A 16,140-nucleotide genomic window follows, 5' to 3' on the forward strand; every position below is an offset into this window, starting at 1 on the left:
ACCGACACCTTTTTGGTGTCGATACGCCTACCGACGATCTCGCGTCCTCACGTCGGTTCCGCACCGATCGGGTTCGTACAGAATCGCACGACTTATCCATCGCTGGGAGTCAGTGTGACGTCACACTCGACGAATCGGTGCCGCACCGATCGGTTTGAAGACACAAAATACGGCCCCTGGAGTGTAGCACTTTATTGCGCGGAAATGTTGACATTATGGAAGGAGGACGAGAGAAGATTGGTGGCGTTCGAGATGTGGGTGTGGAGAAGAATGGAGAAGGTGAAGTGAACGAAAAAAGGAGGACAAACGAAGAACTGCTGGACATGGTGGGTGAGGAGAGGCAGCTCCTAGATAAGATACGGAGGAGACTGAAATTATGGATGGAGCGAGTCCTAAGAGGGGAGAGATTGTTGAAAGCAGTGTTGGAGGATAGAATTTTGGGTAAACGAAGGAGAGGATGGAAAATAATAGGATTTTTTTAGTTAGAATGAAGGGGAGTAGACCGTATTGAAATTGAAGAGAAAAGACCTTGAAGGAAGGAAAGGCTCCCAGGATTCTTCTTAATCCTACTATAAACCACATGTTTTCAGAACCTATTTAGCTACATTACAAATTAATTTACAATCCGAGCAAACGCTGTCACAAAATCCCAACGGACTGATACTGGGTTAAAATAGGTCAAGTGTTATTGGATTTTTCTTACTTAGGTTTTTAAGTGATGGAAATTGAGTGAAAGTAAAAAAAAAACTATTTGCATTTAAGAATCAAGTCATATAATAAGTTTTTCTAACCAAATTGAAAACAGTATTGAATTAATGCCATAACTCAAAGGGTATCTTAAGCCGTCTTTATTGAGATACAGGTATACAGAGACCATATAGATATACAGGCTGGAACCAGCATGAAGAGATACAATATACCTGTATCTCTCCATACTGGTTCCAACGTTGTTATGAGGACTACATTCTCTATTTAAAAACAAAGAAATCCCAGGTTCAATTACAGGTGACGGTTCAGAGGCAAAATGCCTTCTTTCCTGGAATCGTTCTTCAACATGGTCGATTTAAGGATCTTCCTCATATTCCGCAAGCACCTCTTCCGTTTCGTAAGACGAAGAGGAATCTAGGGAAGAAGAGGAATCAGAGGAAGATTAATCCGTCTCCTCGCTGCTGTCATCCCATTCATTGGGCGATTCTGGAATTTAGAATATGCATATGCATGATTTTATGCTAGTGGTTAATGGTGAGAGGTAGCGAATGCATGGTATTGCAGTACTTGGGCTGTGTTCCTGAACGTCACTTGTACTGAAAGTTTCCACCGTGACTCAAACGCCCCTCGGCTGCCAATGTAGTATTACCTAAATCGAGTCCCTATGACACGTTACACTTTGAAGCGCACAGATAAGGTTGCATAGACGTTAATGGAAGGTTAGCATTGTTTAATGCAAAATGTTGGGCTTTATACATCGTACCTATGCCAAGATATTTTGACTCTGAGATGGTACTTAAGACATTTTATTACTCTTATGTAGAAAGTAAGTGGGAAGATGGGTCAGTTATTTGAAATCCGTATATAAAGAAACATATTGTAATATTAGAGCTGGTTCAATAGAGATTTTAAAGATTTATATATTTTGCATTATATCATGCGTATCCGCTTTTCGAAAATTATATTAGTTATAGTGATTTGTTAAAAGTGTTTGGTCTCCAAACCCTGCAAAATGGAACGATCATGAACGGTATGCTGTTTCTGCATGATTTCATCAATAAGGGCCTATATTACGAGTTACTGAAGAAAATTAAAATAATAGTTCCAAATGTTGAAAAGAACATTTTGCATATCAAAGGTTAAAACAAATAATTGTTCCAATACGCGAATGCGAAGTATTTGTGAGGCATTTAACAAAAATTTCAACGATCTAGACTTGCATAAAAACAGCTTGCTTTGTAAAAGATGTTAAGGAATATGTTTCGCGACTGTGATAGTGTTTAGTTAATATTTTTCAGCATTTGTTATCATGATTGTTACTATTTTTGTGGCTGTGACCAATTTATTTTTAATTTTTTTGTAGTTACATTCTTGGATTGTTCACCCTGTAATTATGTATACGTTGGGATAACATAAAACATTATAAATAAATAACAGCACATGAGTGCGGACCGGTTGCACGCGGAGGAACCTTGCGCGTGGCCCAATCGCGGATCATCCGCGCGCGTAATGGCCACAGAGACAGGTTTTTGCGTACACATGAACGCGAACGGCTGAAGCGGACCAGGTAGATTTGCCATTGGTGATAGAGCGAGCTTGGAAATGACAATGTGAGTGTGTCTCTTCGCCATGGATAGTGAAATTGACAAGAAGAAGTAATGAGGGCCCCGGGGAGCCCCTCGAGGGTGACAATATACCGGGGCCGGCAATCGGGCAGACACGCCCGATCACCCGGGGAGGGGGAGGACAGGAAGGAAAAAGGAAAAAGTCGCCGCCGCGAAGGGAGCTCGACGACGCCTCTTGAGTAAGGAAAGGGTCAGAAGGGATGGGACGGGGAAGAACACCTTAACGCTATTGAAGCGGAAAGGCCCCACGACATTTTGAACGTCAGTGAAGCATGGGTGTAGTTCCGTAAACTTGGGTGTAATATTTGCAACAGACTTTGGCCTGAAAACATTTTTTTACGGTTAAAAACACAAATAAATTAATAACTGAATGAATAAAACTTTTACGTTAACTTTAACTGCTTTATAAAACAATAACCCCAAAATTTTCTTTCGTAGAGACATAAAAAATACAAAATTACTTGGATAATCTCTCGGCGTACTCGTCTTCCAGTCTACTCCATTTAGATTGAATAAAAGGATGCCTTTCCAGCAAGCCATTGTCATGCTATTTTTTTCTTAATTTATTATAATATGTTAAAAAATATTAAAATCAGTTCAGCCACTCCTGTCTTATTTATGGAGTTAACTAAGCTGTTAATTGAGTATTAGGTCGTACGAAGTTCGCCGTGTCAGCTAGTAAACCATAAAAATAAAAAAATAAAAACACTTCATTTCTTTGATGCTTTGATCTATCCCCCTCATTCACCCATAGTTACGCCACTGAATCGCTTACTCTGCTTGACTTGGCCCAGAAATATGCAGGTTACTTTAGGCAATACCTTTCTGGCATATGAATCCCAGATCCCGGCCGCAGTCCTCGAGATGGAGTCGATTAATGCCAGTGTTGTTTCTGAGGTCTAAGTAGAGGCAAAGTGCCACGAAGTCGCAGTCATCGTCATCCTCAAGTTGTCCATCTGTTGAATTCTCCCAGACCCATTGACTCCCTCTGGCTCGGCCACCGGTCCAAATGTCTGAAAATGCGATTGCGATAGACCCATAAGACCTCTGTTTCCTTACGTTTATACAGATTATATCAGGGACACGCCAAATGTAAGCCACTATTTCCACTGGAGCAGCGAGAGGAGTCAGCACCAAATTTCGATATTTAATCGAAGACGCAAGTCCACCGTTTTGGATGGAGACAAGCCATTCGCAAATTACTGCATATAAACTATTTTTAATAAAGAAGAAATTTCACCCATAATGCAATATTTACTAAAATAGGATCTAATCGGTATTCCAGTTTCACTTTCTTGATCGAGACTCGTCTCGGTCAGTATGAGCTCGCATTTTGCTATAACGTTGTGATGATGAAGATTAGGAACATAAAAACACGGAACGTCTCATACCTCGGTGGCGGGGGGACAAGTCCTCGCCTACCTCACCGAAGGTCGCGGATTCGAGTCCCGCCTGGATAGGTTGCCACTTCAAGGTTTTGGGTGTATGTGATCGTCTGTTGTCGATTGTTTAACCCTTAAACAGCGTAGTTTTTTTCGGAGTTTTATTTTGTTTTTCCGTTAAAAACTGCTTAATTACTTCCCAAAGACTCAGATAAACACTTAGTTTTAAAATCCGGTTGATTCGTTCTTGCAAGAGGGGGTGTGCCTGAGAATTTTCCTTGCAAGAGAATTTTCTGTAGAGATCCATGCATTTACAATGACAGCATCAAGGAGATAGCTTCATGTGGACCATCACCATTTTTTCATCTGATAACATTTCTGTACCTGTTGATATTTTGATCCGTGAGATCAGTTCCGCCCATCTAAATATTGTAGCTAGAGACCACTGCTGGCTTCCTAACTTGTACCATTTTTGAGGTAACTCGTGGGAATCTCGTGACCTTTGTGAGTGGGTGTACAAATTGGCAAGGTGACTTGACAGTCACTACCAAATAGTCATTCTATCTAACAACAACAACATTCCCTTTTTTCTCCCGTGCGAGAGCATGGGAGCAGCAGGGCTGCTTAGCTAATTTTTTTTTTGGATACCTTTGGGTATCCTTTTTCTCAGAACTTTTCCAGTGCCCTCATATCCTTGAGATTTTAACTGACTTATAAGAAGAAAGCTTGTTAACCAATTGTCAAAATAAATGGAAAAGATTAATCGCTTGCTCTAGTAAATTGTCCAACATGATAAGCAAATAGGAAGATCATTTGCCTACGAATTTATGGTAGTTATTTTTTTCTTCAACACTCAGTCCCTGCTACATGCTGAAGTCCACCAAGTAATCTTGAGGAGTATTCAAGCACTATATTTGAAAGCCGAAACTTATAGGTTCACCCCGTATGAACTGTTTGCAGCCATGATTGCCAAAATATTTTATCATGGATTCATCGTGTTTTAGCTCGAGGGTTGGCAAATAGTTTTCTAGACAAACGTACTTTATCATATTTATGAGTAGCCTAAGTGTGCACATTTTTCCGCTGTTATCTTAGTGATTATTATCTGCACAGTAAAAAACCATCATTATATTTTGCAACCTTGTGAATGGCATTATACACCAGAGTGTTTCGGACATCATCGCCACTCTCCCAAAAATTCTCTTTCTGGTTGGAAAATTTGACTACGAGTTCAATGTGGTCGATGTGATCAAGGTTCAATCTACTTTTTATTGTTTCAAAGTTTTATACGCGATACAAAGCGCGTCACCATGAGCTTCATCATTGTATTTATCAAACATCCTTTCCCCTTCCACCATTCCCTTGATTGTTGGGTATGTATACCAGTGGTAGAAAATATTTATCATTCTTCAGCGCTATCATTCTTCATACTAGATAGTTGAGCAAAGTATAACGTAAGTACCATGAATAAAAGTGTTGAATAGTATACAATGTATTTTTTGTACTACAAATTACTGGAAATATTAGAAAAAAATACAACCAAAATATTGAAGTCGTTAAAATCGAGTGACATAAGAAAAAATGAAAGATTGACAAAAACTTAGCGTTTTACATCGAACTTATTTGATAACAGAACCAATACCGACGCGACGTTTGCAGCGAAGGACACTCGCCGAAAAAGACACCCCCGGCAATCGGCTAGCGTGCCCATATGGGATCACCCAAAAATAAATTCAAATTCCTTGTCTCATACGAAAGATATCACAATGCTGGCAAAAGAAACCGAAGTTGACAACATTCATTATGAAGATAAGATTAAATACTTAGCCGAGTATAAACAATAAAAGGGAAAAAAATCGCATTTATCGGAGACACTTCGCCATTTTTCCTCTTATGCCACCTCGAACAGAGTTAGTAAGAATACCTATCCTGCCACAGTCAACTGCTGGTATAAATGCTGGCCGTAAGTACACGAAACGAATAAAGTGATATATTGTTATCATTTTTGGCGAAAACAGCATACTCTATAATGTTTGGGTCGAAATTTATACGAAATTATTTAGACCACTGCAGCTGTGCCCATATGGGCACGCTAGCCGTTCAAGGGTTAAACTCCCAATGTTAAGGCCACATTGTACTGTTTTCGGGGGTAATTGATATAAAACATATATATGTTAGCCCACCTCAAAGATTAGCAACTACTTGATTTATTAAGGAAAAAATGGTAAAGTGAATTCATTAATTTAATACAAGAATAGACTGTTTGAATTAAAGTTAGATAGTAATTACCCTTGAGAATATTTCCGAAATATTTCAGGTTAATACTTCTTTCTTGAAATAATAATTGGTACATGTAAGTGATGGCATCATTTTGAAAATATTAAATTCATTAAGGTGGAAAAGCACGTGGTGGGAAATTGAAATTATCCGAAATAACTTCGGGCGCTTAAGCTGCACCAGGTAACTTCGGGCGAAGTAATTGATTCTCGTTCATTATATCACAATATGAGGACAAAAACCTAAACTTTTTTTGTAAATGCTTCCAAAACATTGTAATTGGTACGTGTGAAAAAATGCAGAGTGGAGAAAATACCCTTTTCCATGCCCAGTTACCAACTATGGTCTGATGATTCACCACTTTCTGGTCATCAGGGAAAGTAAATGCACCATGCCCAAGTGGAAAAGTCCTACACGGATGCTTTAGGTTAACCACAACGTTTATAGGTACCACAGCTTCTTCCGGAATTTATGGGACAATTATGAGAAATAGGTACCGTATGATTAATTACCCCCTAAGCTTAATCACAAAACATTTTACGAAACAGTTTCTAGCAATGGTTATTGGTCCATGAAACGGAACTTGGAAAATAACCGACACCTAGATCATATCACCCAACATATCTACATCTATATCTATATAATACCCTGAGAGCCACCGCTAAGGTGATTGGCATGGGGGGATCTATCACCAGCATACAGCGTGCAAGAAGATTCCTTCATGCACACCACACGGACATGAAAATATTACGCATACTAACAAATTATACTTCCTCATACATGCAAAGGCAAAAAATGCCAACAACTCATGATTTTAATCGGCCAATAAAGCTAGAATCGAACTAATATTTCCAAGTTGCCTTCCGCGGAGATTGTAAAGGTAGGAAGCGATTCTTACGGGTTTCCTTCCTTGTTCATCCATTTTACTGGACAATATTTCGCCAGTGTTCCTGTAAATTTCTCAGATCCACTGAAGTGTAGAGGCAGAAATTTGGTCGTCTTCATATGCAACCAGTTTGGGGGCCATTTTGCGGAAATGTGCCCTGATTGTTCGTGATCTTTGAAGTCCCCTTTCCCCGCGCTGGCGAGACTTTAGACTTAATCGCGGTTAAAGTTCTTGCCTGTTGAAGCTCTACGGCCGAAAAAATAGACAATGCAGCCAGTCAGCGGTGGTGGAACACCAATGGAGTGGACCGACCAACGACAATGACTTCGACAACACCTCTCTATTGAATAAAGAAGGCCGCTACTACCCAAGAATCATGAGGGAGGCAATTGAAATCGCCAAAACACCCACGAACTTCAACCGTGAAGACGGCTACACTCTCTCCAGCGCGTAGAAACGGGTCTTCAAAGATCTCTACGAATCAGGGCACGCCTCCACAAAATAGGACTCTATCTATTATCTCAAGGACTCATATACTCTTTTTTACTTATTTATTCAAAGTCTATTTATACTTATTTATTTAAAGTCTATTTACGCGTATTTATATATTGTTGTTAGTACTTTTATTACTTATTTACCCTTATTTATACATTTTTGTTAGTCTATCACCCTTTTTATAGCTTTGCTCTTTCGTGGGGATCATATTGCGGGGAATTTATATTTTAGCTAGTTAGTTTCGTCTTTGCTCTCTTGTTGATTATTATCGTTAATCTATTTGTCCCACGTTAAGTTATATCTTAATTTCGTTAATTAGTCTTCTTTGGAACTATATAGTTTTCTAGTTTTAAACCCATTAATCGACTTAATCCATATCCAGGTAACTACATTCCCTTATTTACGTTTAAAAAGAGACAAGTTAGTAAGTTTATCGGTTTGTTTTACTCTCTCTCAAATATCTATTAAGCGTAAATATCTATTAAAAAGAGACAAGCTAGTAAGTTTATCGGTTTGTTTTACTCTCTCAAATATCTATTAAGCGTATCTCCCGTCAGGTAAGCTTTTCTGAAATCCAAAGTTGCGATAGTGATAGGATGCCTTCGAATAGGTCACCCGTTGCCGGAGTTGAAAACGCCGGTGAATGCGAGGCTCTCGGAGACCGCATTACCGCGTTGAAGACGATGGTGCGGGAACTTCGGGCCCAGTTTGAAAGGGTGGCTGATACCGCTGAGGGGAATGGTCCGAGGGGTGGTTAATCGAAAGGTTGCCGTGCCACAGGGGCTGCACGGGTTCGCCCGATTGCAAATAGCGGCTGGTCGATCGAGAGCCTTCCTCGAGGTCCATCTCTCGATGACGGGGTCACGTCACCCCGTAAATCTGAGTTTTGGAGGGTCGTGTCTCGGAGGGACGGTGGTAGTGTCACTCTAAGACGGGGTTTGGGGGATGCTGAGGCAAATCCCGTCCCCGTCTCGAACAGGTACCAGTTGCTGTCGGATGGAAACTCCGAGGTGCCTGACGTGCCTACTCCTACCCCGAAACCGGCACCTAGGAAGGGGCGTCAGAGTGGGAAGGGGGGGATCATAGTGTTAGGGAGTAGCAATGTCCGTCGTGTGATGGTCCCGTTACGGGAGAGGGCAGACCGCGAGGGTGTAAGCGACCGTGTAACGTCATGGTGCATCCCTGGTGGCGGTGTTCCTCAGGTGACGCAGGCGGTTGGTGCGGCGGTACGGGGCACGAAGTGCTCCAGACTGCGGGTCGTGGCTCATGTCGGCGTCAATGATGCCACCTTCCGTGGATCTGAGGAAATTCTAGATTCCCTCCGGGATCTGAATTCCGAAGTGAAGCGGGTGGATGGGACCATTGGAGTCGGCATTGAGCTTTCGATTTGTAGTCTTGTCCCGAGGATCAATCGCGGTTCTCTGGTTTGGAGCCGAGTGGAAGGCATAAACCAGAGGCTGCGTCGTTTCTGCACGGACATCGGAGCCTCCTTCGTGGACCTTAGGCCGGCAATCCGATCGTGTCGGATCCCTCTACACCGTTCGGGAGTCCATTACACGGCCGAGTCGGCTAGTCGTGTAGCGAGTAGCATATTTGAGCACTGCAGGTCTTTTTTAGAGTAGAGAGTAGGGCAGAGTGTAGATATATTAGTGGGTTGAAAAATAAAGGGGTAAGTTCAAAACTTTTCACAGACTAAGATTCTTCCAGAAATGAGAATAGAGAAGTAGAGAGAAAAATCAGCGTTTCAGGTATTACATTTAAGCACGAGAAGCGTCAGTCGAGCAATACGTTCAAAGGCAGTCAAGGCTCAAGTCATTTTGATAGTGAGACAATAAGACATGCATTTCCATTTATCAGCGGTATAGAGCCTGTGAATAGTCTATTCGACAAAAGCAAATCAGAATTATTCCCGAATCGCAATATTACTACTTCCGAAGTTTTAATCGTGGCTGTGGTTAATTGCCGTAGTTTAAGAAATAAGATTCCCGAATTCCACCATTTAATTCATAGTACGAAGTGTAACGTCATTTTTGGAACAGAAAGTTGGCTAACAGATGATGATTCAGACAATGAGATCTTCCCAAAATCGTTCACTGTTTATCGGAAAGATAGAATTAATCGAGTTGGGGGCGGAGTTTTTATAGCTGTAAAGAATTCAATCGTCAGCCAAGCGATAACCGTAACTGAGACCAGCGTTGAATCTGTGTGGTGTTTAATTAAATGTCCAAAATTCAAAACTATTTTATTATGTTCGTATTACAGACCACCTAACTCAGATATAACGTCAATGTTGGATTTTCAAAATCAAATAAACAGCGTAGCATCCAAGTATCCTGAAAGAAACTTGATTGTGGGTGGGGATTTCAACGTACCTTCTATAGATTGGGAGACTTATAGCTTCATTCCTGGTGGGAGGGATAAAGTGATCTGCGAGGCTTTATTACACACTTTCACATCTAATTCATTATTTCAAATAGCATCCGCACCAAACAGAGGAGAAAATATTCTTGATTTATTAGCGACAAATATACCACATCAGGTAATAAACGTTGGCACTGTCGAAGGAATAAGTGACCATAGGGTAGTAACTGCAAAGTTTTCTCTAAATACCGCTGTAAACTTTAAAAAAGAGCGTAAAGTTTTCATTTTTAAAAGAGCTAATTTTGATGGGTTTAAGAGTCATCTGAAAAATGCTTTCCCCGAGTTTCAAGAATCAGTATTAAAGTTAAATGTAGAGAATACTTTTCTTTCGCTCGTAACTTCGGGAATAAATAGCTACATCCCTAGTAAAATAGTAAAAGAAGGCAGCGAACCGAGATGGTACGACGCGGAAGTGAGAAAATCATTGAGGCGACAGAGAGCGTGTCATGCTAAAATGAAAAAAGTCAGCACGGATTTATCCGCTAATGAACGCGAGCTAATAATTAAAAAATATAGGATGACTAAAGCCGCCACGAAGGAAGCGTTCAGGAATGCGTTCACGAATTTTAAAAGAAAAACACTAGTAGAGCAGTTACAGGATAACCCAAAAGCATTTTGGTCATATGTTAGGGAAGTTCAAGGTAAACGATCTACCGTATGTTCGCTGAGAAACGACAATGGAGATGTGTTGACAAGCAGTTACGATAAAGCCAATTTATTAAATTCCTACTTTAAGAGCGTGTTCACGGAGCCTTCCGAAAACTCACCCGAGACCGATGACAATCCCTGTCTACATAAGATGCTATTGACATTAGTACGCTCGGAATAGAAAATATATTGAAATCGCTTAGTCCAAATAAATCACCTGGTCCAGACGAAATCCCTTCTCGCGTATATAAAGAACTAGCCTCAGAACTTGCCCCCTACTTGCAGTTAATATTCAGTAAATCCATCAAGCAACACGAAGTACCTAATGACTGGAAAATCGCTAATGTAACGCCAATATTTAAAAGTGGAGACAAGGAACAGCCATCTAATTACAGGCCGATATCTTTAACGTCCATCTCTTGCTAAGTCCTTGAACACATCGTAGTCAGCTCGGTAATGAAACACCTAGACGCGCAAAACTTATTAATGGGAACTCAACATGGATTCAGGAAAAGCAGATCGTGCGAAACTCAGTTAGCGCTTTTCGCCCACGATATTTTAGTCTCCGGGGAAGACAACATTCCAGTAGACGCGATTTTTCTTGATTTCAAAAAGGCATTTGATAAAGTACCCCACGGAAAGTTAATAATAAAACTGAAATCTTATGGTCTAGACGAAAATGTCATTTCCTGGATTAGAGAATTTCTGAGCGACCGCGTCCAAAGAGTAGTATTAGACGGTGCAGTCTCCAATGAGGTTAGAGTCACTTCTGGCGTTCCTCAGGGTAGTGTCATTGGCCCACTCCTATTCCTTCTTTATATAAACGACATTGGCGAAGTAGTGCAGAGTAAGTTACGATTATTTGCAGACGACGCTGTAGTTTACAGAGAAATCCGTTCCAGCAAAGATATAGATGAACTAACGAATGACCTTGCTGCTATCCAAGCTTGGTGCGATGCTTGGCAGTTAGAATTAAATTTGAGAAAATGCGTCGTAATGAATTTCTGGAAGAAGAATAACTACCTACAACGTAGCTATATCATTAGGGGTACACAATTAGAGACTGTTGAATCCGTGAGATATCTAGGAGTTAGACTCAATAATGATCTATCGTGGAATAAACATATTCGAGAAATAACCGGTCAAGCTAATCGTAAAATGGGTTTTGTTAAAAGAATATTAGGAAAGTGCAACGACAAAGTGAGAGAAATTAGCTACTTTTCCCTCGTTAGACCACATTTGGAATACGCTGCCAGTGTTTGGGACCCTCATGAAAAAGGCTTAATAACAGAGTTAGAACGCGTGCAAAGAAGAGCTGCCAGGTATGTGAAAGGTCGTTACGATAGTCTTGTTAGTGTAACTGACCTCTTACATAAACTCGGATGGGAATCTCTGTCGGACCGTAGATTGAAAAATAGACTAAACCTTTTAGATAAATTCAAGAGCAGTGTCTTTTCTGACGATGTTATCCATATCTTGCGGACGCCAACGTACTACGGAAGATCAGATCATATAAATAAAATAAGAGAGATAGATTGCAGAACAGACAGATTCCGAATGTCATTTTTTCCACGATCAATAAGAGATTATAACGGCAGCAATAGAGCGCGTAAATAGATTGCATGACTTGTAGTGTAGCCTACTAACCTATGTAAAACTTACTGCATGTTTCTGAATTTCTATTCTATATTCTATTTCTAACAGCATATAGTAGTATAGTTTGTTATTATACGGGACGTTTCTTGGACGGTGTGGTGTGCATGTGGGAGTCCAAATGCATGCTGCATGCTGGTGATTGATCACCCCCTGCCAAACACCCTAGAGGTGGCTCGCAGGGTAATTTGTAGAGGTAGAGAATAGGTGCCAAACAGGATGTATGTAAAGACGACCAAATTTCTGCATCGACTCTTCAGTGGACCAGAGGAAGCCAACAGGAAAGTTGGCGAAATGTTTTCCAGTAGAAAGGATAATCGCGGAACAATCGCTGCCATTCGCAAACTAATATTGTTAGATACTCTGCACATTTAAGTAAAATTATTATTAAATAGTGCAAGCGCTTGTTTTGAGAGATCATGCCATTGGTTATCCCCTCTTCCATGAGCTTTGAGACGATGGTCCTATCGATCACCGCGGCCAGTTGACTTCCGTCCCCCAGGGCCATGCAGTGCGATCTCGCTGAGCACCAGTTCATCTTGTCATCCTCGTACACGGTGTATTCGAAGCCTCCTAGCTCGAACCACGCTGAGGGCATCAAGGTGTCTATTGACTCGTCGTTCGCTTCGTTGATCAGGTCATTCACGAAGCATCCTTCCACGTTGTCCGACATTATATCATGAGCCGCTGAAAATGAATTGCAAGGCATATATATAAAATATATATCATTATAAGTGTACGTAAAATATTTATGGCAATATTATTCAATTTTCTGATGACAACAGGACACTTTCAACGAGGACTTTATGAAGACCCAGACATAAAAGTAGTAGCAGATGAAAAGTAGGAGACCACGGCGGGCAGTGCGTGTAGCAAAAAGAGGAAAGGATACTATTATAGAAGTGGTATCAATGGTATACGAAGGGGAAAGCGACCTCCGGTATGGCCACGTCCACGCTGCAAGGGTCAGATTGAAGAAGACGAAAAGAATGGATATAGAATCTAGACGGATGCAAGACTGAGAGAGATGAATAGGAATTGTTGTTGAGTTCAAAAACCTCCTAAGGTTTAAGTGGCCTATTTGGTAGGTAGGGTAGGTAGGTGTAGGAAACTTTTAACACAAAAAATACAACAAAAATGTATAGACGAAAAACTGCACTTGAAATGTTAGTTGACGTATTGAATTACAATGCGTAAACTTAATAAAAATAAACTTTTTTTCCGTTCACCATGAGCTATATATATAATAATACTTATAAGATATATGATTGTAACTGTGAATTTTTATTCACTATAGGTATTCTGAACAGTAGAAATTGAAGTCGTGGTTTTGAAATTAAGGCGAAAGGGGAAGGCATGTTGCGTAGATCTTTCAAACATTCTGATAGAATTCAAAGATTCCTTTCAAAATCACTGGACCGTTCAGAATGAATATGAGTACATGTATGAGAGCTTAGGAAACGTATTTGAAAATTAAAAAATAGATAAATAATTTAATTAATGTTTTAATTGCAAATTAGAAATAGAGTATAAAAAAGACCTTATAAGTAAGCTTTTCATATCGTATTTTCGCACAAGAATATTCGAATTTAGCAAATGATTACTCTTGAATACAAACAAGTAAGTATATGGTTTTATGTTTTGCGGCAAAATTCAAAAGTAAATTAGCCACTGTAGGTTATTGAGTGAATGAACAAAAATAGAAGAATTTCCGAACGTCACGAAAACATATTAGCTCATGACGAATGGAGAAAAGGTTCATTTGAATTATCAGCGACTTAATGGGTCAACACATATTTTATCCGCGGTTATTCTTACATGAGGTTTCTTCGGTTTTAATTTGTTTGAAATGTGTCCTATTGCCATCAAAATATTCAATAAAAAGTTTACATAGACAGCAATGACGGGACACGGTTTCAAAGCCGGTGAAAATTGTTTCAGTAATTCAAAAGGATGTTTATGTTAGAGAATCGAATAAGAGTTGCAATATCCAAGAGTAAAAAAATTACTGCTATTAGAATAGTATTTCCGCAAAGTTTAAATAGAAAGTGCCCGTTTTTGCTCTAAATTAATGAAATTGCCTACGGACAGAATCGAGGTGAAAAAATGACGCGACTCTAGTTTCAGAGGTGCTGTTTGGCATTGAATGTTATGAGTAACTTACCACTTCTTCCGTAGCACAGAGTCAGAATGAAGATGAGGAACACGAGTCGTTGCCAGCGAACCATTTTAGCGTATCAATTGGGTTTTACGAGAGCACTTACGGAAATTTCGCCGCTTGCGAGTCGCCAGAGAATCTGACTGAGGAGATGTCAAAACCTGCAGCCTTTATATTTTGTATCTCCATCACCGAGGACCAGCCATATCCGGAAGGATCTGTGTGTCAACTACGTGATGTACCACACACGTGCAATGTATTCAAATAACATCCGGCTGACTTTGTGCATACCTTTTGATACTCAACTCGTGTGGAAAACAGACGTGGGCGGAATCTTAATGATTCAGTATTCACGTGTTGTTGATAACTAATAGCCAATAATAACAGCTCATCGAGTTGCTCTTTGAATAGGACACGTGGGAATAACGTAAAGTTGATGACAGTATCCTCACATGTTCACGTAATTCAACTGCATATTCGCATTTATAGGGTGGGCATAAATATGTCATTATTGCAGATATTCAATCGTATCCGCAACTAAGCTGTAAACTAATATTTTTATACAAACGGTTGTGAAAGTGGCTGCTTGAATGTGCAACATATTAAAATATTTGTTGCGGATTTTTTTAGACAGGCAAGATGTTCGCATGATAACAGTTCTTTTTCTCTCAAACTTTATTTTTACCTCTTAGCAGGTTTTAAAAGTAAGCATTTAGCTGGGTATATATTTTAACACATGCTTAATGGCATTGTCTTTTTTTTCTGATAGAGTTTAATATCTACTTTTTTCCTGCATACATCTCCAATTGCCTCAAATAATTTGTTAGATTTTCATGTCTAAAAATTTTCCGTATCAAGTCAAATTTTCCTATTTCTGATAGCAGATTAACGCCTGGGAACATCACCTATGTTGCCACGACTTTTTCAATGCCATATTTGTTGTGGAATTTGGAATGGCAAACGCATGTCAGAACTGATGATGCTACCATTGAATTGTCCTTATTCTAGCTAGAATTAATTATTTTTTATGCGATACTTGTAAGATACCGTATTTTTCGTTTAATAACCTATTCCCTATGAGGTGGGTCAGCTTCGTTTAACTCCCATCGCCGCGGCCAGGGTCCGCGGTTCCGTCGAGGAAGTATAATATATTACCTTCATTATGATCATTCGCCGCCAACTTCATGTTCAATTTTGTGATTATATATCTTTGGAATAGAGCCATTTTGCCACGTCAAGATGTAATGGCAAATACATCCATGCACTCTAAGCAATAGGCAAGAAAATTATGAGTTTAGCCCGCCACGAACAATCGCAAATAGTTAAATCGCGCTTAATATCTCTATATTAATGTTCTGCGGACGGAAACTGTACTAGAAAAATTCTCCTCAATAGAATGCCGTCGTTAAGGCTGGGTCTCTAAGGAAGAGGCATTCCTAAGACTTTGAATTCGAGGCCGCGGTACGGAGGTCTAATTGAAGGGAGGATAGCGGAAGAAGAAAAGCAAATAGGGGCGAGAGAAGAAATGAATGTAAAGACTGCATGAGTTTCCTGGTGCCACCCGAAGAGGCCAGCACGCTGGGGCCCACTTCGCAGTCTTCGACACGGAGAGAAAAAAAAAGACGAAGGCCGAATTGCCGGCCCTATAGCGCCTCTAACGCTGCACACCTATACGAATGGCCATGTCTTCAAAATGGACCTGGGCCAGTGGCGCCGATTCCATGGGGCCTGAGGGGCCCTCAAAACGCGTTATGGGTGTGAGGAAAAAATGTGTCAGGCTTTTCGATTTTTTCCAGTGTCCAGGTATCGAGATTCGAGCTATCAGGGTTCTAATGTTGATCATATGACTTTTCTAAAATGCTCGAAAAACTTTTAACTCACTACTTA

General features: G+C 40.2%; 1 protein-coding gene across 1 annotated transcript; it reads right to left on the reverse strand.

Annotated features, from left to right (window-relative positions):
• Positions 1–833: 833 nt before the first annotated feature.
• Positions 834–14,381, reverse strand: LOC124166060 (dromaiocalcin-1-like). Its single transcript, XM_046543670.1, has 4 exons — positions 14,260–14,381; positions 12,519–12,782; positions 3,155–3,346; positions 834–1,122 (listed from the first exon to the last, which is right to left on the reverse strand). Exons 1-4 carry the CDS (start codon positions 14,321–14,323, stop codon positions 1,064–1,066), a joined length of 579 nt encoding a protein of 192 aa, XP_046399626.1. The 5' UTR covers positions 14,324–14,381; the 3' UTR covers positions 834–1,063.
• Positions 14,382–16,140: the final 1,759 nt, after the last annotated feature.

The sequence above is a fragment of the Ischnura elegans genome, chromosome 9 (genome assembly GCF_921293095.1).
Source record: "Ischnura elegans chromosome 9, ioIscEleg1.1, whole genome shotgun sequence".
NCBI lineage: Eukaryota > Metazoa > Arthropoda > Insecta > Odonata > Coenagrionidae > Ischnura > Ischnura elegans.

Excerpts from the sequence above, each read along its gene's own strand:
- LOC124166060 (XM_046543670.1), bottom strand. The coding sequence starts at position 14,323 with ATGGTTCGCTGGCAACGACTCGTGTTCCTCATCTTCATTCTGACTCTG. Across the intron at positions 12,783-14,259 it reads TCTGTGCTACGGAAGAAGTG|CGGCTCATGATATAATGTCG; the intron begins GTAAGTTACTCA and ends ATTCATTTTCAG. Across the intron at positions 1,123-3,154 it reads GGGATTCATATGCCAGAAAG|ATTCCTCTTCGTCTTACGAA; the intron begins GTATTGCCTAAA and ends CTTCTTCCCTAG.